At 49.5% G+C, this 22287-nt stretch overlaps 7 protein-coding genes across 8 annotated transcripts; 1 reads left to right on the top strand and 6 right to left on the bottom strand.

The window, feature by feature from the left end:
* Nucleotides 1–24: 24 nt before the first annotated feature.
* L3040_005354 (uncharacterized protein) lies at nucleotides 25–901 on the bottom strand (the record flags this gene model as incomplete). Its single annotated transcript, XM_007292538.1, has 3 exons — nucleotides 25–428; nucleotides 516–674; nucleotides 739–901. The coding sequence occupies 3 exons, from the start codon at nucleotides 899–901 to the stop codon at nucleotides 25–27; spliced, it is 726 nt and encodes a 241-aa protein (XP_007292600.1).
* A 972-nt stretch (nucleotides 902–1873) lies between these two features.
* Nucleotides 1874–3855, bottom strand: L3040_005355 (uncharacterized protein; the record flags this gene model as incomplete). Its single annotated transcript, XM_007292539.1, has 3 exons — nucleotides 1874–3068; nucleotides 3118–3558; nucleotides 3611–3855. The coding sequence occupies 3 exons, from the start codon at nucleotides 3853–3855 to the stop codon at nucleotides 1874–1876; spliced, it is 1881 nt and encodes a 626-aa protein (XP_007292601.1).
* Nucleotides 3856–4343: 488 nt separating this feature from the next.
* L3040_005356 (uncharacterized protein) lies at nucleotides 4344–7453 on the top strand (the record flags this gene model as incomplete). Its single annotated transcript, XM_007292540.1, has 7 exons — nucleotides 4344–5026; nucleotides 5142–5340; nucleotides 5395–5992; nucleotides 6047–6146; nucleotides 6206–6744; nucleotides 6793–7188; nucleotides 7242–7453. 7 exons carry the CDS (start codon nucleotides 4344–4346, stop codon nucleotides 7451–7453), a joined length of 2727 nt encoding a protein of 908 aa, XP_007292602.1.
* A 719-nt stretch (nucleotides 7454–8172) lies between these two features.
* L3040_005357 (uncharacterized protein) lies at nucleotides 8173–12061 on the bottom strand (the record flags this gene model as incomplete). Of its 2 annotated transcripts, none has more annotated exons than XM_066157343.1 (5): nucleotides 8173–8865; nucleotides 8913–11332; nucleotides 11379–11562; nucleotides 11618–11665; nucleotides 11720–12061. In XM_066157343.1, the coding sequence occupies 5 exons, from the start codon at nucleotides 12059–12061 to the stop codon at nucleotides 8173–8175; spliced, it is 3687 nt and encodes a 1228-aa protein (XP_066011648.1). The 2 variants fall into 2 exon arrangements, with proteins under 2 accessions (XP_066011648.1, XP_066011649.1); XM_066157344.1 differs by having other exon boundaries at nucleotides 11618–11668.
* A 642-nt stretch (nucleotides 12062–12703) lies between these two features.
* On the bottom strand, nucleotides 12704–14780 carry L3040_005358 (uncharacterized protein; the record flags this gene model as incomplete). The annotated part of the gene is made up of 2 exons (XM_066157345.1): nucleotides 12704–14221; nucleotides 14358–14780. 2 exons carry the CDS (start codon nucleotides 14778–14780, stop codon nucleotides 12704–12706), a joined length of 1941 nt encoding a protein of 646 aa, XP_066011650.1.
* Nucleotides 14781–17133: 2353 nt separating this feature from the next.
* On the bottom strand, nucleotides 17134–18399 carry L3040_005359 (uncharacterized protein; the record flags this gene model as incomplete). Its single annotated transcript, XM_007292542.1, has 1 exon — nucleotides 17134–18399. One exon carries the CDS (start codon nucleotides 18397–18399, stop codon nucleotides 17134–17136), a length of 1266 nt encoding a protein of 421 aa, XP_007292604.1.
* Nucleotides 18400–19298: 899 nt separating this feature from the next.
* On the bottom strand, nucleotides 19299–19849 carry L3040_005360 (uncharacterized protein; the record flags this gene model as incomplete). The annotated part of the gene is made up of 3 exons (XM_066157346.1): nucleotides 19299–19489; nucleotides 19665–19733; nucleotides 19816–19849. 3 exons carry the CDS (start codon nucleotides 19847–19849, stop codon nucleotides 19299–19301), a joined length of 294 nt encoding a protein of 97 aa, XP_066011651.1.
* Between the last annotated feature and the right edge of the window lie 2438 nt (nucleotides 19850–22287).

A 22287-nucleotide genomic window follows, 5' to 3' on the forward strand; every position in this document is an offset into this window, starting at 1 on the left:
TCTTCGGCCTCGGTCATGAACCATTCAATTCCTCTTGTTCTTCGCAATAGCCGCGGCAACATGGTCCCAGACCTGCCCGTCCATGACCCCGCTCTTCTCATTGTGCACCCCGAACAGGGCCACCGCCTTCCCCAGATACCAAGGCCGGCGCGCATCAATCGCCTGCGTGTCGCGCGCATAGTTCGCAAACCCCCAGCGCCGCCGGACCGGATAGAGGTCTGCAAGCTTGACGCGCGCGACGCGTGGCTTGCCCACGAAGTTCATAGTCGTGATGTCGATCTCCGCGTTCTTCGGTAGGCTCTTGGAGTAGCGGAGGAGCATCTGCTGCGACTGGCGCGCGAAGGCCGGGAGCCGGAGGTGGATGTACGTCACGAAGGGCGCGGACGTGTAGGCGACGTAGGAGACCGGGACGAGTCCCGAAAGCATGACTGCGTACCCGGCGTCAGCCAACTGTTTCCCGATTTCCCTCATGGGTGGTTACCGAGAGGGGTTGGATTCGAAGAGCTCCCGCTTACCGCCAGCTGCGACCCAGTTTGATTCCTCGCCGTGGAAGTGCGTGGGCGCCATCACGGTGCAGAAGAAGATGCAGAGGAAGATCGTGGTGACCTTCGTGCAGCCGAGAAACACCGTTCGGGGAGTACCGGCATGGTAGATGAGCAACCTTTCCGGGAATTCTAATCGTTTCCATCAGCCCGTATTCCTTCCTATGTGTATATATATATCAAAAGGGTAACTCACTCTTGCCGATTGGCACTTTCGGTGCGGGGGTTGTTGACGTGCTACTCAGACGGCAGCAGACTCGAAGACGAGTCTTGCTGAACAGAGGATAGGGAATCACTCTAGCACGCGGAATTCCGAGGAGCGATCTCCGTGAAGCAGGATTCTGGACCAGCAGCAGCATGATGGGCTCTGGCCTCTGGGGAAAATAATAGGGGCCGCGATATGACGACACGTGATCGATCTGCGACTCGACATAAGAGCCGCCCTTTTCAACGAAAGGCTTCAGCAGGATTGGTAGAATAATCAGGCACGGGATTTGTTTTCCATGACCCAGTACCCCTATTTAGTTACAGTTTGGATAGTACTGTCCTCTTCAATTTGCTGACTTGATGGGAGGCTGGAGTTGAGGAAGTGGAGAGAATAGCGTTCGCGAATAGCGTGAGGTTTTCATGTTCTTGCCAAGAGAGAGATCCAACGCTGGCGAGCGATTACTAAGCGAGTTTCCTCTTCGATTGTTTGCTCTCGCTCTCTCTCAAAATTACCGCATCTTTGGATGAATACCAACCTCTTCATACACAAACTTATCAATACAAGCCGCCGAGTTCTTCTCCAGCTTATATTACGACAACTGAGAGTTTCACTCTTGAACACTGGGTCATTAGAGATCCGCGACCTTGAGTTAAAAAAGAGAATTCGGAAGCGATGCGAAAGAACCCGGTAAGATCAACCTCAATGCACTTCCGCTTCATTGTTATCGACCCTGATATTGCCGGCGTAACGCGTTTTGAACTGCGCGATAGAGTCCAGGGATCATTGACGGAGCGCGACTCTAATCTAAAATCCGAATGTCAATAACCGTAGGAAGTTTTGCCGCAAGCGGAAGGTTCTGGCTGGTAGCTGCGTATTTGAGGCTGAGAATATGGGACAGCGTTCATATTCCGTAAGTAAGGATAGCTGGCTGATTAAGCCGGTGCTAGTCGAGTGAGGACAGGGCATGAAATGGGTTGGAGTAGATATAAGTACATTGGGTATTTTAGTTCAGTCAAGCTATGAAACATGATACACAGAACTTTTACATACTCGAGCCGAGACCTCATCCGTCAAAGGCTCGGTCAACTAAACACCCTCCTGACTAGGCCTGTGAGAGGGGTCATCACGGTTCGTCCGATCTGCTCCTCTTTCGCTCTGCTACCTCTGCCTCCCTTTTCTTCTTCTTTGACGGTGTAGCTTCCGTGGGCTCTAGCTTTGACTCCATTTCTGCGGCCTCTTCTGCTTCCTTGAGCATCTTTTCAATATTCTCCCTCTCAGCTAGCGTAATCGAATTCTTCACGGCCAGGGCGCTCAATACATCGCGCTTCCATGAGTTCTGCATCCCAGGGTATTTTTGGCCAGAGGAAACATACTCCTCATCCGAGATCACCTGCACAGTCTTGATGTGGTGCTTTGCCCTGCGGAAGAGAAGCAGGTCGCCGTGTATCAAGAATTTTCTTGTTTCCTCCGGCAGCCAGTTAGAGATGGTTGTCCAGGATACATGGCCATCAATCATAGGCTGCTTCTTCTGAGTTCCCGGGCCACCGATGTATGCTCCTGCACTTTGCACTAGACGAAAGCCCTCAGACCGGGTTTCGGCAAGGCCTGTAGCGTAGAGAATAGACCCGATGTCTTTTCGATAGATCAAGCTCTGGGGCAGCTGAATGTTGACCTTAGGTCTCTCTTCTGATGACATATTTTTACTTCCCTCGTTCGTATCGGGCCCAATTTCAACGAGACCTTCCGCCGATGAAGATTTCTGAAAAAGAAGCCGATGCTGGTTCATGGCTTCCACTGCTCCATCGCGTCCATGAACGAGCTCAACGAACTCTTGCGCAAGCTTGTGCTGCGCTAATCTTCGTGATGGATCTGCCTGATGCTTTTCGAGCAGAGCATCTATTTCAATCAAAGGCATGAAAGTAAACAGCTTGAGATATCTGCCTACATCTGCATCTGAGGTTCGCAGAAAAAAGCTATACAGCTCAATTGAGCTCGTTTCATCGGGGTCTAGCCAGACAGCGTTGCCGGCACTTTTGCCAAATTTCTGTCCTGACGATGTAGTCAGAAGAGGAACGGTGAAACCCATTGGCTCCCCCACATTTTGGGCTTCTTTTCTGACAACAGGATCTGAATGGTGTGTTGAAATGTACTTGATAGCGTCTATTCCAGCAACGATGTTTCCGTATTGATCAGAGCCGCCTATTTGCATGTGGATGCCTTTAGTATGAAACATATACCACCAGTCCCACGCCTGCATGATTGGGTATGTGAACTCGGCATACGACATCCCATCGCCTTTAGTCATTTTATTCTTGACACTGGAAGCCATTAGCAACTGCTCAAGAATGGAACCGCCCTGAAACTCACGTCTCTCGAGCCAACATGGTGCCCATTCGCATCCCAGGGCCCAAGACTTGCAAAACCTCCAACATAGGCATCTTGTTCCACCACGCATTATTATTTATCAACTCCCGACGCCATGCCCAATCCGGCTCATAGCCGTATTTTTTCCCTTGCACAATTACATTCATCCACAACCTTTTCAGTTGATAGTGCATCCTAGCCATGTTGGCGGTTCGTATTGAAGCTGGGTCTTTTACTCTGGTCGTCAATCGATCCGTCGGGTCGCCAATCTTCGCCGTGGCTCCCCCAAGAAGCGATAGGGTATGGTAACCGTTAAGATGCATCCAGAATAGAGACATCAGTGGCAGCAGATGACCAACGTGCAACGAGGCGGCTGTAGGATCGATTCCGACATATGCACCGAGCCGTCTGTCCGTCATGTATTTATCCAGTGTTTTGCGATCACTATGCACATCGTGTTAGAGCAGGGAGTCCAGTCTGGAGTTGGATTCATTACCCAGTGACTTTTTGGACCAGACCTCGCTCCTCGAGGATTGAGAGCATGCTCTTCTCCTCGCCCGCCCTGATCTTCTTAGCTTTCTCCTCCCATTCCAGCTCTGCATTTGCTACCTTTGCAAGGTACTTAGTACCGATCCATCTCTTCGAAGTCGGAGCAAGTGATTTCGAGGCTCGAAAGGCACATCTGGCGCAAACGTTGGGGTTCGGTCTGGTAGAGCTTCGAATTAAGGAGCGAGATGCCATTATGGCAATTGTCTGTCTATCAAACCATACGCAGCGGAAATTCTGAAGCCGCCTTGGCTATCATGGGTACCAGTGAGAGATCATACAACCAGGAGAATGAAAGCACTTGGTGTGGGCCAGGCAGAATGGGGGTTGACAACCGCAATCAGCATACTTCAGTATAAAAATTATACGCGCCTCGCGCGCGGCAAACATGAGATATAGTAGTCACGTGAAATAGACGCCGGTGGTGCATTCTGTAATTGCCCCTCTCCAATATTCTCGGCTTCCGTTACTGCATCTGCACTTGGCATTGCATTTGCAGCATCTAATCTGTACTCCACCTGACCTTTCCTACCTCCCTTCCTCTTTTCTGTTCTCCCGAATGTGCAAATCCTTGTCTTTACCTTATTTTGGTAGCTGTGATCTTCTTTACTCTCTTCACAGCTTTCAGCTACAAGCTAGTACGTACATAATAGTACGTACATAATAGATAGCCAGCACTCACAATGACAACATTCATTAGTGCTGCGGACGGCAACGAGATTTTTCAGGCACTATACATCCCCAGACAAAAGGCTACTCCGGCTACGGATGATCCCAGTATGTTGGCATCTATCTCGACCTACCCAGCTCTGGGTCAGGTAACGCAAATCGAGAAGCATACAACTGTGTTTATGGCATTGCTCGAGGTTGACCAGGCTCGAGCTTCGGATCCGTGGCAGGTCTCGCTCTGGCACTCAGAGGGGAAGGATTGGCGGGAAGTGCCTATGGACCCAGTCGTCAAGGAAACTGCACGTCCTACTGAGCTACAAGCTGTCAAAGCAACTAACGGAGTTGGCCTGGCCAAGCTCTACTTTAGTACCCCTCTCGAAATCCGCCTCCCCACTAGCTTCACTATCAAATTTCGCGCTGGCCCGAATGAGTCGTGGATATGGATCAAGGATCATCAGGGCATGACTGATGGGGCTGCCATGATGAGCACGGTGACCAGTCAGGAAACCATTTCAAGCGAACTGAGAAATTACGTCTCGGGACTTAATCCGATATTGAACTCGAAGAATTACCGAAGTCAGTCACCTGGTACCACGCTATGGACTGTTGAAGTTCCAGTTGAGGGCGCAACTGGAGAAAAGTCCGCTTTCAAGGACATCAAGTTTGGCTTGCCCTGGGGAGAAGGCAAATTTTCAAGGTATATCTCTGTACTTTCATGACATCGCACTGTGCATTGAAAGCGAGAACTCGAAGCCAAACATTTCTTGTTCTTTAGAGCCCGTGAAGCTTTCAACTCAGCTAATACTCTGAAGATGGTTCGCTCTCATACGACTCTGGTCTCCATGGCTCGTACCCCGACAAGGAAAGGACCATTTCGAATTGGACAAGGAAGCAGTTATGTGCTCATTTCTCAGCCTAACCGGAAAGCATTTGGTTTTGCTGGCACTCACGAATGCTGCGGATGTCATGACCATGTTTACAAGTGATGGCGATGGAAACGTTGTCCTGCATGTAAGTAGCCTTCCTGACCAGTGGCTTGCTTTGAATTCTACTAAATAATTGCAGGTCCGAAACGATAGTGCAGAAACCAAGAATTCTCATGTTCTTGTTGCTCTTGGTGACAATTTTGAATCTGCTAATGCAGCCGTTATGTACCATGCACGAGGTATTGTGTCAACCTCGCAAGCCGCGAGTGGAGAGGTGCAGAGGGAGACAGAAGCTTTGATTTCGAAAGAGGACGACGAAAAGATTAAGTTCTGGTCCGAGAATTGGTATGATGGCTTGACGTACTGCACTTGGAACGCTCTCGGCCAACGTCTCACTGAAGAAAAGGTCTTGAAGGCCGTCACGACCCTTGCAGAGAACAACATCAATGTGACCAACTTTATCATTGATGACAATTGGCAATCGATTGACTACCTTGGACACGGCCAATTCCAACATGGTTGGGTAGAGTTTGAAGCAGAGAGAGAAGCGTTTCCTAATGGTCTGAAGCACATGGTCAATCTCATCCGAGAGAAGCAGCCTAGCATACAACATGTTGCTGTTTGGCATGCCATCCTGGGGTACTGGGGTGGTATTTCACCCGATGGGAAGATTGCCAAGACATACAAAACTGTCAAGGTGGTAAGAGAGGACGCGGAAAGAAGAAATTTGCCTCTAGGTATGAACTGCTCTTAGATTTAACTGTCCCACTGTCCGACTAACGTCTTTCTAGGCGGAGAGATGACAGTGGTAGCAAAAGAAGATGTTGCTAGATTCTACGATGACTTTTACAGATTCCTGTCGTCCTGCGGGGTAGATGCAGTCAAGACTGAGTACGTATTCCGGGGCGGAGCTATTTACCCAGGCTTCATTCACATTTTGACTTTTTCAGTGCCCAATTCATGCTCGACACATTTGTTTCGGCAAAACATCGTCATGATCTCATACCAGCTTTTCTGGATGCTTGGAACATCTCCACCCTTCGACATTTCAGCGTGAAGGCCATTTCCTGCATGTCTCAAACACCAGCGATTCTTTTCCACTCTCAAATGCCAATGAACAAGCCTCCTATTCTCGTCCGGAATTCAGATGACTTCTTCCCTGAGGTCCCGACTAGTCATCCATGGCATATTTTTGTCAATGCTCATAATGCTCTTTTCACCCAGCACTTAAACCTGATCCCTGATTGGGATATGTTCCAGACTGTTCATGAATACTCTGGGTTCCATGCTGCTGCTCGATGCGTCAGTGGGGGCCCAATATACATCACTGATATTCCAGGCCAGCATGATCTTGACCTCATCAACCAGATGACTGGCCCTACTCCTCGTGGTAAGACCGTCATCTTCAGACCAAGTGTTATTGGCAAGACCTTGGATCAATACATCGGCTACGATGATGACCACTTACTTCTAGTCGGTACATACCACGGTAAACCCATCCATCATTCTTCCTGGTTTCGTTTCTCACACAACACAGGTGCTGCAGTGACCGGAACTGGCATAATCGGCTTCTTCAACGTCTCTCAACGCCCCCTCACCGAACTGATCCCTCTTTCCAAATTCCCCGGCGTAGTCGAAGCCCAATACTACGTCGTGCGCGCGCACTCGAGCGGCCTCGTATCTAAGCCCATGCAAGTTGTCGACACCAATAGTCTGCTAACCCTTTCCCTCGGCGTTCGCGGTTACGAGATCATGTCCGCCTACCCTCTCCGCGGCTTCTTCGACGATAAGAAGATCGAGACGACGTGGGTTGCTAATTTAGGCCTGCTGGGTAAGATGACCGGCGCGGCGGCTGTCGTGGGCAACAAGATTACAAAGTTGGAGAATGGACGGATCACAATTGACACTAATCTGAAAGCTTTGGGTGTTCTTGGTAGCCCTTATCTATTTCAATCCCAATCCTATCATGATGCTAACCAGACATAGGAATCTACGTCTCGACGCTGCCTAGCCTAGGCTATAAAGATAACATGATCATCACGATGCAAGGGAAGGTGTTGCCGCTGCACACGGTTACGACCAGCAAGACAGACGAACACGTGCTGGATATCGACGTGGAGACAGCGTGGAAGGAATTGGAGTTGCAGGCTGGCTGGAGCAACGAGGTTGAGGTCAAGATCTACATCAATCCTGCTTAGACCATCAATCTATAACCAACAAGCAAGAAACCTAGGGCTAGAAACGGACAGGACACGAAGATTGGGTACACTGGTTTACGGATGCAAGGGTAGATAGATAGAGGACAGTGAGACGAGATGATGAGCTAGAATACGTCTGATAAGAATATATATGCATGCCTATGCTAGATTCGCGAGAAATTGCTAGTTAAAAAAAATGAAATATAAAAATGAAATATAAAAATGAAATATAAAAATGAAACTTGATAAGTAATAAATGCCTTTACGCTCTTTTCCTTTCCTTTTTAAAAGAGCGAAGACAGGAAAGACCAGTTGCAGGGCAGATAGGAGGTCGCAAAAAGTAAGGCATTGAAATATATTATTATAATGAAAATCGAACCTGTGAAGCAAGCAAGCAAGCATCTGGCTTTATAATATGTTTTTGCTTTTCTTTCAATGCTTCCTTCGCGTAAGCCGATCAAAGTTACCGACCGACCGACCGACCTTTGATTCGCTCTCTTTTCTATTACGGGAGCGGTTATAGTTACAAGTCTCTTCTTTTTCCAGGAGATAGTCCCGGCCATGTCATGCAACGCCGATGCTGATACACACAACACATACATGGAGATAGCCACTAAAATCCCAGCCCAGCCCAGCTCATAGGAACAGCAAAGACAGCCCCTCACACATAACCTCCCTCCAAGACCCACATATACATACAGTCCCCTCTCGAAGTATGCCTACAGCCCAGCGATAGCCTTCATGAGCACCTCCAAACCCCTCTCACCAACCCCATCTTCCACATCCTCGCCCACTGCCTGCCTCAAGATCCAGCTGACATCACTCTGCACGCCCAGCGGGATATAACAACCGCTCTTCGCTTTCTCTAGACTATCCTTCAGCCGGCTCGTATGCTCCCATTCCTTAGCCGCCACCTCGGCCCGATCAATCACCTTTGCAGGAATCCCGCACATGGCCGCGCAATGCATCCCAAAACTGCCTTCTGCAACCCCGTCCTCAAGTCTATACAGGAACGTGACGCGGCGGTTACCCTCGTCGACGTGGATCTGCATACGCTTCGGTGCGATTTCTGGGTGTCCAGCGAATTCGGTGGCCAGGGAATGGTAATGCGTGGCGAAGAAGCCGGTGCAGCCGACGTGCGTCGCGACATGATGGAGCACGGATTGCGCCACGGCTACGCCGTCGTAGGAAGATGTGCCGCGGCCGAGCTCGTCGAGGATGACGAGAGAGCGGGGGGTGGCTTCGGCAAGGATCTTCTTGGTTTCGGAGAGCTCGACGAAAAAGGTGGATTGAGCTGCGAATATGTTGTCGTTGGCGCCGAGGCGGGACATGATGCGATCGACGGGGGTGAGAGTTGCTGAGATGCACGGGACGTAACAGCCGATTTGGGCCATGATTACTGCGACGCAAGTCTGAAGATCGTCAGCACGGAGCTACATCTTTCAAAGAGATGGCTTACCATTCGCAAAATTGTTGACTTTCCAGCCGCGTTGGCCCCAGTCAACAGATTGATGTTCGCCGCATCTCCACCGAGCTTCACATCGTTGGGGATGAAGTCCGTGACATTGGGCAGCATACAAGGATGACGAAGCTCCTCGAACTCGATCACGCTTCGTTCGGACTCGACAAAGGTTGGTCTACAGCTTGGCTCACCAAGAGCTGCTGATGCGGCGGCCAGACTAATAAGACAGTCAAGATGGGAAACAGTTCTGACAGCTGGCAGCCAGAGACTGTAGTCCTCGTCAAAACGTGCATACAGTTTTCGAGCGACCACTTTCACAATCTGGCCGTGGGTCTCCTGTGCCTCTTGCAGTTGGCGAATGAGGGTCTTCAACTCTGGGAAGTAATACCGCTTAAATGCCGCCGCAGAAGACATCATTTGCCAGTCCTTGGGGACCTTGATAGAAGCAGGGACTTCGAGCTGGTAGACTTCCTTTCCAATGTTCTTGAAGTTTATCTTTTGGCTCCCACCGAGCTCCTTCCGCTTACGCTTTAAAAGATCTTCCAACTCTCCCTCAATCTCTTCGATACGGTCTTGACTTTCATCGAATTCTTCCTCCACTCCTCGTTCAGGCACCAGGATTCTCGATTCTTTGGCCTTCTGATGATCGAACGCCGTCTTCCAGAATTTTATTGGCCCCGTGAGGTCGGGCATGGCATTGATGAGACGGTCCACAATTCCCTTGCCTCCTTTTGCAGATCTTTCCAATAGCTCCATTGTGTATTCGATTTGCTCAAAGCCATCGATAACCTTGACAAAGTCATCCGGTCTACAAGATCCGGCATGGATTCTAGATATCAGTCTCTCCAAATCTGGCATGCTTGACATTGACGCAACGAATTGATCACTGAGAGTCCGGTCCTTGTTGAGCATGTCCACGGCATCTAAACGTTCGTTTATTCTGTCGGCATCGGCCAGCGGATGGCACACCCACTGTCTGAACATGCGTTTGCCAAACGGAGTGACGCAGCGATTGAGAAGAGCGAAGAGAGTACCGGCTTTACTTCCATCGAAAGTGTTGGCAAAGACCTCCAAATTGATGAGGGTCTGTCCGTCCAGCACCAGGGTGGTTCCTTTTTGGATTGGACTGTAGGCGGTGAAGTTCTGTTGGCTCAAGAGATTCCGTTCCAGCTTGAGTGTCCTCAGATATTGAACTAGAGCTCCCATAGCAGACATCAAGGCGTCACTACTTTTAGCCGCCTCAAGAGCTTCTGGCCAGATTTCACTACCCCCCTCTTCCGAGACAAAGTATCCATTACAACCCAGCTCACGTCTGGTGACTTCAGCAGTCCAGAATTCACTACTTGGCTTCAGGTGATTCCAGATTGTCGTCGGAGTGGTGTTGTTTTTCAAGATCCGAAGTGCCTTGGTAGAGAGATGAGACTTCTCCAATAATAGCTCCTGTGGTCGAATTTGGGCAATCAAAGTCTCGAATTTGGTGAGATCAACGTCGTCCACGAACTCAGAAAGGAAGAATTGGCCAGTTGCGGTGTCGACAAAAGCAACTCCATAGGACGGTAAGTCATCAATCATTTGTTCCTTGATCGCCACGCAAAATGTCGCCATGTCGTCTTGAAGCATACTACCCTCAACTAAGGTCCCTCCTGTAAGAACACACGCCAGCTCCCGACGAATGATCTTGTCAGCCTTGTTAACGACCACTTTCTTCCCAGTACTCTTTCCCTCTGCTTCACGCATCTCTTTGCCAAGAGCAGATTCGCACTGGTCAACGCGAGCAATCTTGTACCCCTTCGCCACAAATTGATTTGCCCAGTGATCCAAGGACATTTCTGGAACGCCGACCATTCGCATATTGACTCTGTCGGTGAGCTTGAGATCAAATAGCTGGTGACCAATGGTAGCATCATTCTCGTATAGCTCGTAGAACTTTCCCTTCTTGAAGAAAACAACCGTGTCCCAGAATTTCTGTTTGATCTCCCAGTATTGCGTCTCGAATGGCGAGAACTTTGCCCATGCCCCTGGAGGAATATAAACAGTTCTGGGGTCATAGTCTGGATGTCCAATTGGGTTCCGATCCATGTCCTGTAGATTGGCTAACCACGGGTAACGGTGCTCTGGCTCACTCTTGCATGCCTTATCCTTGGTCTTCTTCTTGTTCGATAGCGGAGTCTTGAGAGTGCTGGCTGGCTTCTCATTTAATAATTGGGTGTTTTCGGGATCATATTCCCATTTTCTAGCTGTTGAAGTCTGTGGGATCTCCATGTCTTCGTCCTCCTCCTCCTCCTTGTCGAACGCTGCTGGAGGTGATATGTTTGAACGCTTTCGAGAGACTTGAGTGGAAGCAGGGCGTTTTCTCTTCTTGGATGGCTTAACGGGTGCATCTGAATCGTCGTCTACCACGAAATCGTCCATCTCTTCTATATTGAGTTAGAAATTATATATTGGCATGGTTAAGGTTCGTACCATCATCCTCGATAGCACCGTCAAGACCTCCAATGAACGCATCATAGTCATCGTCCTCCTCTTCCTCTACCTTTGGCATTGATTTCCTCTTCCTCTTTGTACATAGTACGGCTGGGTCGAAAGCGTCCTCATCATCTTCGTCGTCGTCGTCGTCCGATTCGGCGTAGCTGACAACCTTCTTCGCCTGGGAAGACTCGAATTAGCAGTGTGCCAGAACTTCGGGGAATATTTAAATTTACCTTCCGAGAAGGACTACTGCCCAGAGCCAGAGCATCTCTCTTGGCGACCTGCTGCACTGTCTTAGCAGACGTCGAAGGCGATGGCAGTCCATGGACCTCTACCTCTGCTGGAATCCCGCCGTTCTCATTCTCCTGCGAGCTCGATGGGCCCGGAGCATCACTACTGGGCACCGGCGTTATGCTCTTGACAGCAGTGTTCCGAAAGGCGGGTTTCTTTGGCGGAAGACTCGGTTTGGCCATGGCATTGACGGCATTGGAAGTTTCATTGTCCTTCAACACAGCGGTAGAAGCTAGAGGGGTGGGTGTGGAATTCGGAGCCTTCTTCGCAAAGAAGCTATTGATCGATCGTTGGCCGGAAGGGGGTGCAGTGCTGGACTTTTGGGAGGAGGGCGTTGCTCTGGCTGTGGGAGCTGGAGTAGCGGATGCTACCTTTGGTTTACCCATTCTGGTGGTTTGGGCAGTCTATGGCACGGTATAGTAAAAGCACAAGTATCCAGGTTGTATGGTTGAGGGTTGAAGGGTCGAGTACCGAAAGCGGCGGAAGACTCAAAAAACACTTTAGACCGCGTCTCGGGTCGCGAAACACGCGCGAGCTGCCCCGCCAAGACAATATCTGCCGACTTTTCCCCGGCGACGATAAGCGACAGGTATAACAACATTGAATCCATGTGTCCATCAACTTTACTAGAGCTACAATCTGTAAACTTCGCAAGACTGTGATTCACCGCGCTGATATACAGCCACTTACAAGTAATTATATCCTTGTCTTATCCGAGCATGTATTATCATAAGAACACAGCACAGCTTCAAACGGTACAAAGATTTTTAATTCTGGATTCATTGCTTTCATTGTATTGACAGCGCTTAGTTGAATACTTTGAAGGTCCTCATGCACATCTTCCTATCCTAGGACACGTATCCTCTTGAGGTTGCCTCCCTCACAACCTATCCCAGTCCCCAATTGGAAATTCCAGCCCCGAACTCCATTGTAATATACACAATACACGCACGATCAACCCTCAGCCAGCATCTACGCGCTCTCTCTCATCCTGATGAATAATTCTCCATCATCGGAGCCATCGACTCTCACTCACCACGACGTGCTCTCTGCTCCCGGGTACCATCTGAAACAGCACGCTGGTGGTCCGCACGCTGTCTGGCAATAGGCAAATCCATCTCTGGTGGAGGAGCTTGTACTACCTCGCTTCGCTTGGCTCGGCGTCTCTCACGAATGTTGGTATAGTCTGGAGCTCTCACTGATGCTCGTCTTGGAATTTGAGGATCAGCGGTAGGGATCGATGCAGGCCTAGTGGCATGGCGACGCGAAAGTGCTATGGAGGTTTCTGTCATCTCGGATGGGTGGGTGTCGCTTGAGATTTGATATCGAGATCGAGCTTGGCTATCCGTTGGCAATGAGAGTCTGTGTGGAGGGCCAATTGGTGTAGATTGGACGTGCTGAGAGCGCGCTGGGGGTCGGGTCGGTGGATTATCAAAATCAGGTGAATCATGTCGGTTGATGATACTTCCGAAGTTGATCGCTGATTGCCGGCTACCCCAGAGTGATTCGGTGGTCTTGGAACCGTGTTGCTGATTGCCCTCATCGTCGTACTGTCTCAGGTTCTTCGACGTGAGGCGTGCGTTGCCGGCGGTGCTAGGCCTCGATCGAGTCTTGCTGGTCTCAGCTTGGCGGATTGCTGGTGGTACACCACGCCTCTTCTCCTCGATATCTGTATCTCTGCCCTGTGGTTCTGGCCTAGCTTGGTGGATTATTGGTGGTAGCTCACGTCTTTTCTCCTTGATATCTGTATCTCTCCGTTGCGGTTTTGCCTTCTCACGCCTCACTCTGCGCCTCGGGACGTGTTCCTCGCGCTCAGCCTCTGTGTATCGATCTTCGGTGACCTCGATCTTTGGAACTTCGCGTCTGGCTCTGTGTCTGGAAGAATCCGTGCAATGTTGGGCAGTATATTCGATTCTCAGATTCTTGTCCATGGCGCGAGAATCCATCGAGTGCTGTTTGCGTTTCTCTTTCTGCCGTTGGTGGTCCGAACCACGCTTTCTCTCCTCACTTCCTTCGTCCTCCTTCTCAACCTTGTGGCTCGATGGCTCTGGCGCGTCTTCGAACTCAACTCGTCGCTCTCTGCCCTCCTTGTTTTTCTTCTTCAGGTGCAAGATCGAAAGAAACCTATCCATCAGCTTGTACCTGCCACTGGGTGATGCTCTGTTCGGCATCTCGGCTCCAAGGTCAAGGTCGATTGAACCTTCGTGTGCCTGTTGGGTGTAGAGTTGGCGGTTTTGAGAGTGTGAATGAGAGAAATCTCGTTTGCTTGCCACGCGAGACGGTGATCCAAGAAGCTGAGCCACATTTCGTCTTTTCCAGGCTGGGACATCAAGTTTTGGACGTTGAATTCTATCACCTCCTAGCTCAGAAACCACAGATACAGTTTCCATGTTGTTGTTGTGGTATTGGCGCGCAACAGCATCGCACTCTTGCATCCAAAAGTTTGTAATCCCACTCGATAAATTGATGCGTGCTTCTGGTGGATCTATGAGGGATGATTTTTCTGAGACATTGTGATCTGAAAGTTCTTTTTCTGCGTGTGCTTCCTGTTGTGCATTTTGCCTCTTTATCTCCCATTCTGCAGTCAGCCATTTTCTTCTTTACACAGTGTTTTGAAACTCCCGCATGTGCAAAGAGTGGCATGCAGGAAAGAGTTCTTTCTGTCTGGGAATGAAAACAAACCTCTGCAGAAGCCACTTGTCTCTCCCACCCCATAACCTTTGCACTCACGCTCTGGCTAGGCGTAACAGAATCCTTTGAAATGTTGCGATCCATAGCAGGTGCATCACCGTAATCTGTCTGCCACTGTTCATGCAGTCTGTCTAGTTGAGTCTTCTCCTTGTGTGCAGCCACTTGCTCTGCGCACTGCGCTAACACATCATCAACCCCTCTCATCAGTTCTCCTAGCTCAGCATCTGGCATCTTTCTGTGCAACTCCCGCACTGCTTGTCTGACCTCAAAGATTCCATCATGCTTGCTTAGCCAGAAATCACCAAGCAAAGCCCCACTTCTGTTGTGAAGGCGTGCAAGTGCAGCTTTAACGGGTCCTAGGGCCAGACGAGATGAGTTATCTAGAGCCCGGACCTTTTCGCAGAGGTCACACATAGTGGGCGATGTAGATCATGCAAAGAGTCTGAAGGGTTTCGTAAAGCCCAAGATGATTGTGTCCAAGATGGTTGTGGGTCTGATGGTTGTAGGTCTGATGGTTGTAAGTAAGAAGTCTTTCTCTTAAGGAGGAAGAGGGGTTCAAAAAATTATAGCTGCAAACGCACACTAGTGAAGGATTCAAGTCACAGCTAGCTTGCTATTGTTATCCGTGAGCTATTTTACTAAGGTGACAATAAGAGACAGAGACCCATAAAGTCTCACGCGTTGTTTACGCGTCTTGAATTTCAACCCCTTTTTCGAAATCCGCCCTCTACGCCAGAATAATCTTAAACTCAACATATTGCTCTAGCTTTGTAAACATTTTAGCAAACAAGGCTGCTACTATAACTCAATCCATACTTTCTCCATCTAAGCATATCTTCCTAGCAGTGACTATCCCTTCATATATCATTCCCGTGGAGTATACCATGGTGAACGCACATCTATATACCTCCAAGTAAACGAGCTTCCTCCTGCCAGACCCATGCATCAGCTCTCAGTCACCAAACCAAACTCTCAAAATACCCCATCCCATCTCTAAGCCAATCTGCTACCTCCTCAAAGCCCCTTTAATTTCCAGCTGGAGCTCTATTCCTGCTAACCGAGCCATTGTTTACAAAACCCAATTGATAGTAGCCCTCCCCGTTTCCCAGGCGACGGATCGGAGTTAACCAATTCGAAGCGAGTAAGTCACCTTTGTCTATCCATCTCATCTGCCGTTGGGACTCACTACACTCCTAGACCCACCTCCCCTGTCGCTGGTAGTCGCTGGCTGGCTAGCTGGCTGGCTAGCAGGATTACAGCATCATCACCTTGATCGCCTTCCTTGCTTCTTCCTTTTCCTATTTACTTATTTCATACCAAGCAAGGAAATCTTTCACCTTCTATCCTATATTACCCTATCCCATCGTATCTCCGATTCCTTCGCTCATCTTAACAAACGAGCGATGCTGCCCAGACTAGAAAGAGAGAGGAAGGGAAGGAGGTCCGCTCGGTAGTTAGCAAGCACAAGTAAGTAGAACGGTGCTATTTACATCTCACTGGATAAACCAGGTAGATTAGGTACGTGGCGCGGGCGCGCGTGCGGGGAGAGGAATACGCTCCGTTGGCTTTACCATTATAGATATAAGTGAATTAGATCCGGAACCAAAGAAGCTTGCTTATGTGAGAATTGACAAAGTGATTTTTCAATTCAGCTATGTCTGCCTGCTCCTCTATTCGGCTTCGGCCCTTCGGGTATGGTATGGTACTATCTCATCCAGCACGCATCCGTATATAGCCGCCTGCGACTCACATAACGCAGCTGCGCCGTTCAGATCCTCGCCGCTACCGAAACAGGCCTCTGAATCCGACTGATCTGCACAGCCGATTGCCTTTTATTTCTTATTAATCTCGACATGGTCGTGCTCACTGGCTCTGACCCTTTCACTTCGAATGTAATATAACATTCAGGTCATGACAACAACCTTTCTGCACTGCCGCATGACCTTCAAAAGGAGAAAAATAAAAAAAAACCGCGGACCTCCCTCTTCCTCATCTCCTCCTCATCTCCTCCTATCTCCTCCCTCTGCACCCTCGCCGGCACAATATCCGTCCCAGCCATCATCACCCGATCCGGCGACGTGCTGACTGAACAGCAAACATGCTCTTCGGACGGATGGGGATTTGGAGCGCGACGGTGTTCGGCGTCGGTTGTTACATCTAGAGGAGTCTGATTTCGACGACGCCGGGGAAATGCGGTGGTTGGGGGAGGGGATTGTTTGTCGGGGCGCTGGGATTCGGACTTGTACCTGACGGGTTCGGGGCGATGTCGAGGTGTCGTTTGATCTGGGAGGGCTTGCTGGTGCCGTGGAAGCCTGGTGAGGCAATGGGTCGGGACTAGAGGCTCGAGGGGGGTGTGATTGAAGGCGCGTCGAGTCATGAGCAGGAGAAAGAGGAGGATGCGCATAGGATGGCGAGTCTGTCGAGATGAGGGCGTATATGGTTGGGAGCCACCTGCCGTATTCGGGGGGTCTTATCCACGAGCTCCGTCGGGAAAGAGCTGGGCGCCGAAGAGTATGCGAAGAGGAAGGGAGTCGAAGTGGGCGATGATGAGCATGCTGCATACATGCCTTTTGTGCCTTTGTTTACTTCGATAATTTCGCTTCTGTTGAGAAGATGTGAGAGCCTAATTATTCTCCCAGACTCCTGCCACTTTCATCAGTTCATGATCAGCAAATGCTAATGAATATAGTATGGTTTTGAAGAATCCGAGCTTCTAATTAATAGGAAAATATAGTTATATAAACGAGAATGAGAAAAAAGAACATACCTAATTCATAACAGACACAACCGCTTGCGCCAGCTTCACTCTCCACAGATAGTTCCCTCCCAGGACAACCAGCTCATCGCCCGCAAGCGCAAAATTCGAAATCGGCAAATCAGCCGCGTGCTCCGGCGTGAAGAACTGCACATTAAACATCCCGAGCACCTTCCCAGCCGGACTCCTCACCACGATGCCCTCCCCCTCGGCCGTCCACACCCGCCCAGAGGCATCCACATGGATCCCATCCGCGATGCCCTGCCGCGTGTAGGAGAACAGCCTCCTGTTCACGGGCAGCATGTCCGCGTCGAGATCATACTTGTACACAGCCGAAACACCATCCGCGGCGCGGTTCAACAGCGCCGCCTCTTTCGTACCCGCGAAGTCCGTCACGTAGAGGCTCTTGCCGTCAAGACTGGCGCGCACACCATTCGGCAGGCCGATATCCGTCGCGCTGATCACGGGTCGGAAGAAGTTCTCCTGCGGATCGTACTGCGAGACGGACGACGCCATGGCGCACCCGTGCTTCACGTACTCGATGGACGAGAAGAACATGTACTTCTTGCCCGTCTCACCCTGCGTCACCCATGCCACATCGTCGACGTTCACCCTCAGCCCGAAGTAGCTGCTGACCACAGTCTCCGCCCTCAGCGTGTTGACGTCGACTTTCACGACGCCGCCGCTCTGGCCGGCGTTGCCGATGAAGTCCCCGGAGGTGCCGAAGTAGACGGCGCCTTCGAAGAAATAGCCGCCGCTGGCGCTGATGATCGGGTCGCCGGTTGAATTCACTTGCGTGACGGCGTTGGTATCGAGATCCAAGCTGAAGATCGAGACGGGCGGGCTCTGCACGGCCGAGGTGAACCAGACTTGGCGCTTCTCGGGGATCCAGGCGCCGGCTTCGAAGGCGAAGAGCGAGTCCCTACGTTCTACGAGGGTCGCTTGGGGGTTCGGGCCTACGAGGGCTAGAAACTCGTCCGAGTACGAGATCAAGGCGGCCGATTTTGCCTTGGAGAAGAGAGAATTGTGCGTGTCGTCTGGAGTCGTGGTGCCGTTGACGAAGGTAAGGTTAGTATTGGAAGAGAACCCGAAGGGCAGGACTCGGGTGAGATTTGGATGAATGGACACGATTGGGGCCAGGATCGTCTGTCCATTTGCGAGGCTTTGAAAGTATGCGAGGGCATTGCCGTTGAAGGGCGAGGTAGAATACGATTGTGCCTTGACGAGTGACGTGTGAATGAGCGGCGGCAGAAGCATCGAGATCCAGAGTTGGACCATGTTGGCGGGAACAGTCAGTACAGTGTTTAATTCAGAGTTTAGTAGCGGCCGGTTCAGAAAAGTAAATTAGCCCTGGAAAAGCTTCTGCTACTTACACAAAAGCTTAGTATATATGATATATACGGAGCACAGTGCTCCGTATCCATAACACTAATCCGATATTGCATGATCAGACGTCGGACGCAAGGGTCAAGGGGAACGGCAGATCGTCGCTATTCTATGCGATATACGACGTTCTTGACAGCTCTGCGAGTCGTGCATCTAACGAATCACCACGTCCTCCCGGTATCCAACGGGTTTATTTTCGCAGGCTAGCTCTAGGGGGTAGAGCTCTCGACGTCTTCCGTCTAATGCAATGGGACGAAACCAAGGTTACAGACGAAAACAAACGAGCAGCGCATTACTGCACGATGCTGAATTTTGACTGACTTTCTTCCTGTCTACGATAAAAGCAAATAGGTGCAGACGGCATAGTAGAATTGTTTAGCATTGGTAATCTAAATCTAGGATAGCTTCAAGCAGCATTAACCACGTTCAATCACCATGCATAGCAGTTGCCACCACTCCGATGTTATCTGGGAATATACCATATGTGCTGTATAGTGTATACTACATAGCATATGCAAACGTCAGACAAGCGGCGGCAGTTTTGCTATATAACGCGTCACCGGCCTCTGATCTCAGTTCAAATAACAGAACCTACCATATGTAAACCTCAGCACAGCACGCCCGCAGAGCGCCGGTATCCGGAGATAGTTACACATATGAAGGTAGTACCCCAGGATCTGAACCAAACTTAGGAGCTTGTATCTTCCCTACTATCCGCCAAGTAAAGTAAAGCATCCGGCGTATCCAAGAACGAAGTCGCTGGCGCCCAGAATCAGGGTAGGAGGTACGCTTTAAGACTTGTAAAGAAATATTCCGTCTGCTGGATGTGCAGATGTCGAGAGCCCCAGTACCGAAGACGTAGCTCCTATAGCTGTAGAAATGGCATTGGAGGGCTCATATCCAGCCCGATCGTATGCCTGCAACAGTCCGCCAGTGATATCCGATCCAGCCCAGATGATGACGAAGAGATGAGGGCCAAAAGCTGCCAGTGTTCCAATCTTGGCGGCAAGCTTCCTCCAGTCGAAATGCATACGTAGATGGAGATGGATGCGAATATAGGGCAGTATCGACCTTGGTAAATGTCGATCGAAGAAAATACCGTGGTATCTCTGCGATGTTTTTTTTTCTCGCCGCGTTGAGGTATTTTATGTACTGACTCAGAGTCTCTATTGGTCTGTTGGGATCTGCGGACGAAATACTCGAGCGCGTACGTCCGCTTCGTCGCTCTTCGAGGGATCAGCCACAAAATCCGGTATCAGTGCTTGCATAGTTGGTGATATTGAGAATAAGTTGAAGGCAGATACGTACCACGTCTCGAGGGAACGGGAATGTATGCGGGCATTCAAATTTGAGGGCCAATTGATAATTTTTCGGCCTCCTCTGGATTCATCATCCCCGCTGTCGTAGAGAGCTCTGCACAACTTATCGAGGAGACTCAAAATCTTGCAGTCCATCTATGTGTACGTACGCCCCGCACCACCACCAACCCTCCATGATTCCCGTACTGTCAGCCGCTGTCGCGTCAGCGTTAGATAGCTAGTTATACGCGTGAATTGGCACGCGTATATAGAGCTGATGTTTCTGCCAAGGGGCACGCACAAGCCTGTCGTCCTTGTTATAGCGAGTACGCCTTCATATAACGAGATGACTCTTCATAAAAAAAATACTAAAAAGTAGATATGCATGTATACAAAGGGCGTTCCCTTTCTTCTCGGTAAGCATCAAATTTCCTAAACATAAACTGCAGTATTTTCAACCACTGTCTCTCGATAACTCCATACCGACGCCTACCTAGCTCCGCTCTCGCTTACCGGATCGGCAAAATAAAAACAAAATAAGCTAAGCTAGCTAAAAGCCCGCCCTCCTTTTCAAAAACAAAAAAATATGAAGAAAAAAAAAAAAAAAAAAAAAAAAAAAGAACCAAAAACTCCGATGCAACCTTCTGGGTACATCTTAGAAAAACCCCCTCGGGGTAGGGTTTATTTTAAGCTCGATTTATGGCGACTTAATCCTTTTTAATTAATTTCGACCCTGGCGGAAGATTTTAATTCGGTTTGGTTAATCGGTGTTTCGCTGTTAGGCGACACCAGTTAGCAAGCACACTCATACCCAAGTAAGCGATAGAAACTTACTAAAGTCGAGTGCCCCGAAGGACGAAAGTAGGTGTGGTGGGTGGTTATTTGAACGAGATAACATTTTTTTTTCCTAGTTCCGTGCCGGTGTTTTTAGCCCCGGTATCTAAAGTCACTAGATCCCTTTCTCCTTGATAATACTACGTCTTCACTACTAGCTTCAGCTAACCTTTTTTTAAACGCACTATTCTCAGAAGCTTGGTACGATGGAGTCGCCCTGCGTTTGCGGGATTCTGTCGGATTGCAAATCATACAGAAGTTCTTTTCAAATGGCTCTGACAAAGGCCTTAAAAAAATGAAGGCTACCCGCTCGACAGCACTTCCGAAGCTTCCAGCAGCCTTCTTACGATGCTCTTGACTTCATCCAAGGCCCCGGGATAGGCTGTTTCATATTCTCTAATCAGTTACCCACTTGTACGATTGAATACAGCTCTCCAAGGCCAAGGCACTCGACATTGTATAGCCCTTCCTCATCTTCGAATGGCCAAGACAGAACCTCCTCTCTGGCGAAAGCCAGGTATACCTTTTGCTGCAAATGTACCGACCGATACTGACCAATCATCAAGTTTCGCGCCACCGGCGTGGTAGAGACTTCTGAGGAACGCCAAAGAACCCCCCTTCTCCGTTGATGCATAAATGATCATCTCGGACACTTTTGGAGCTCGATGAGTAATCAAAGCATGCGAGCATGGCATTAAATATGTCTTGTTCATAAGCTATCTTCACTTATCTAAACGCCAGAACCGAGTATCTCTATTCTCAACGATCTTGGCAACTCGCGGAACGAGGAACGATAGTTAGAAGACATCCGATCTAATGCGATACCCCCGTCTTCTTCTGATCCATATGAGCAGGGTGCCAGTTTTTTCATCTTTATGCAATCACTGTGCCTTTCCCCCTGGACCAATCCGCATGGTCAATCAGGTATTCGAGATAGCATAGCTGGTATAGGCATGCTTTGGTCTTTCCGTACCAGTTTAAGGTTTTTCTTGTCAACAAACATGTTCAGCGATTTGGTAATCGCGGGATCAACTAGACAGCCATTTCTTGTGAGTAGGGCTGCGACCAGTATGTCTACAGCAGCGTCTCGTGTCTGCTGCTGAAAACGGGTTTCCCCCGGCTGTCTGCCTTCAAGTACGGGTGTGCATCAGAATTTACCTGCTCGACAGCCTCCACGGAAACAAAACCCTTAATGATGACCCCGTCATTCTCAACCATAGGCTGTATTAGAATATAGATGTCATCTCAATGGATGCATTCAATCTTTGGTCCTTGTACTGGACCCATTTCCTCTTGTTTACTATGAGCGATTCGATTCGATGAATAGATATTCTGACGTCTGGTGAGGTTTCACTTGAGTAACAGTATGATGCTACAATACGTGCCTCTCTGGAACAATTACCAATCCAAGTATATTTTTTTACCTCAAGTTTAAAAATAAAGCGAATACCTTTATCCCGCAACAAAGTCAACAGTGGGGAAGTAGCGAGTCGCTTAGTTTCTGTTCGGAGCTTATCGCCCTCTATCGATCGTAGGAGCCCACTCTTCTAGTGAGGCAGGAGATCCCGAATAGCTTCAATCTCTCCCACTCTAGACTTCCTGAGCAATTGAGATTCTCTTACCGTCCTAGGTCCGAAGTAGCGGCTCG

This window comes from Drepanopeziza brunnea (genome assembly GCF_022702325.1).
Source record: "Drepanopeziza brunnea f. sp. 'multigermtubi' strain 214-2 chromosome Unknown ctg8, whole genome shotgun sequence".
Taxonomy (NCBI): Eukaryota; Fungi; Ascomycota; class Leotiomycetes; order Helotiales; family Drepanopezizaceae; genus Drepanopeziza; species Drepanopeziza brunnea.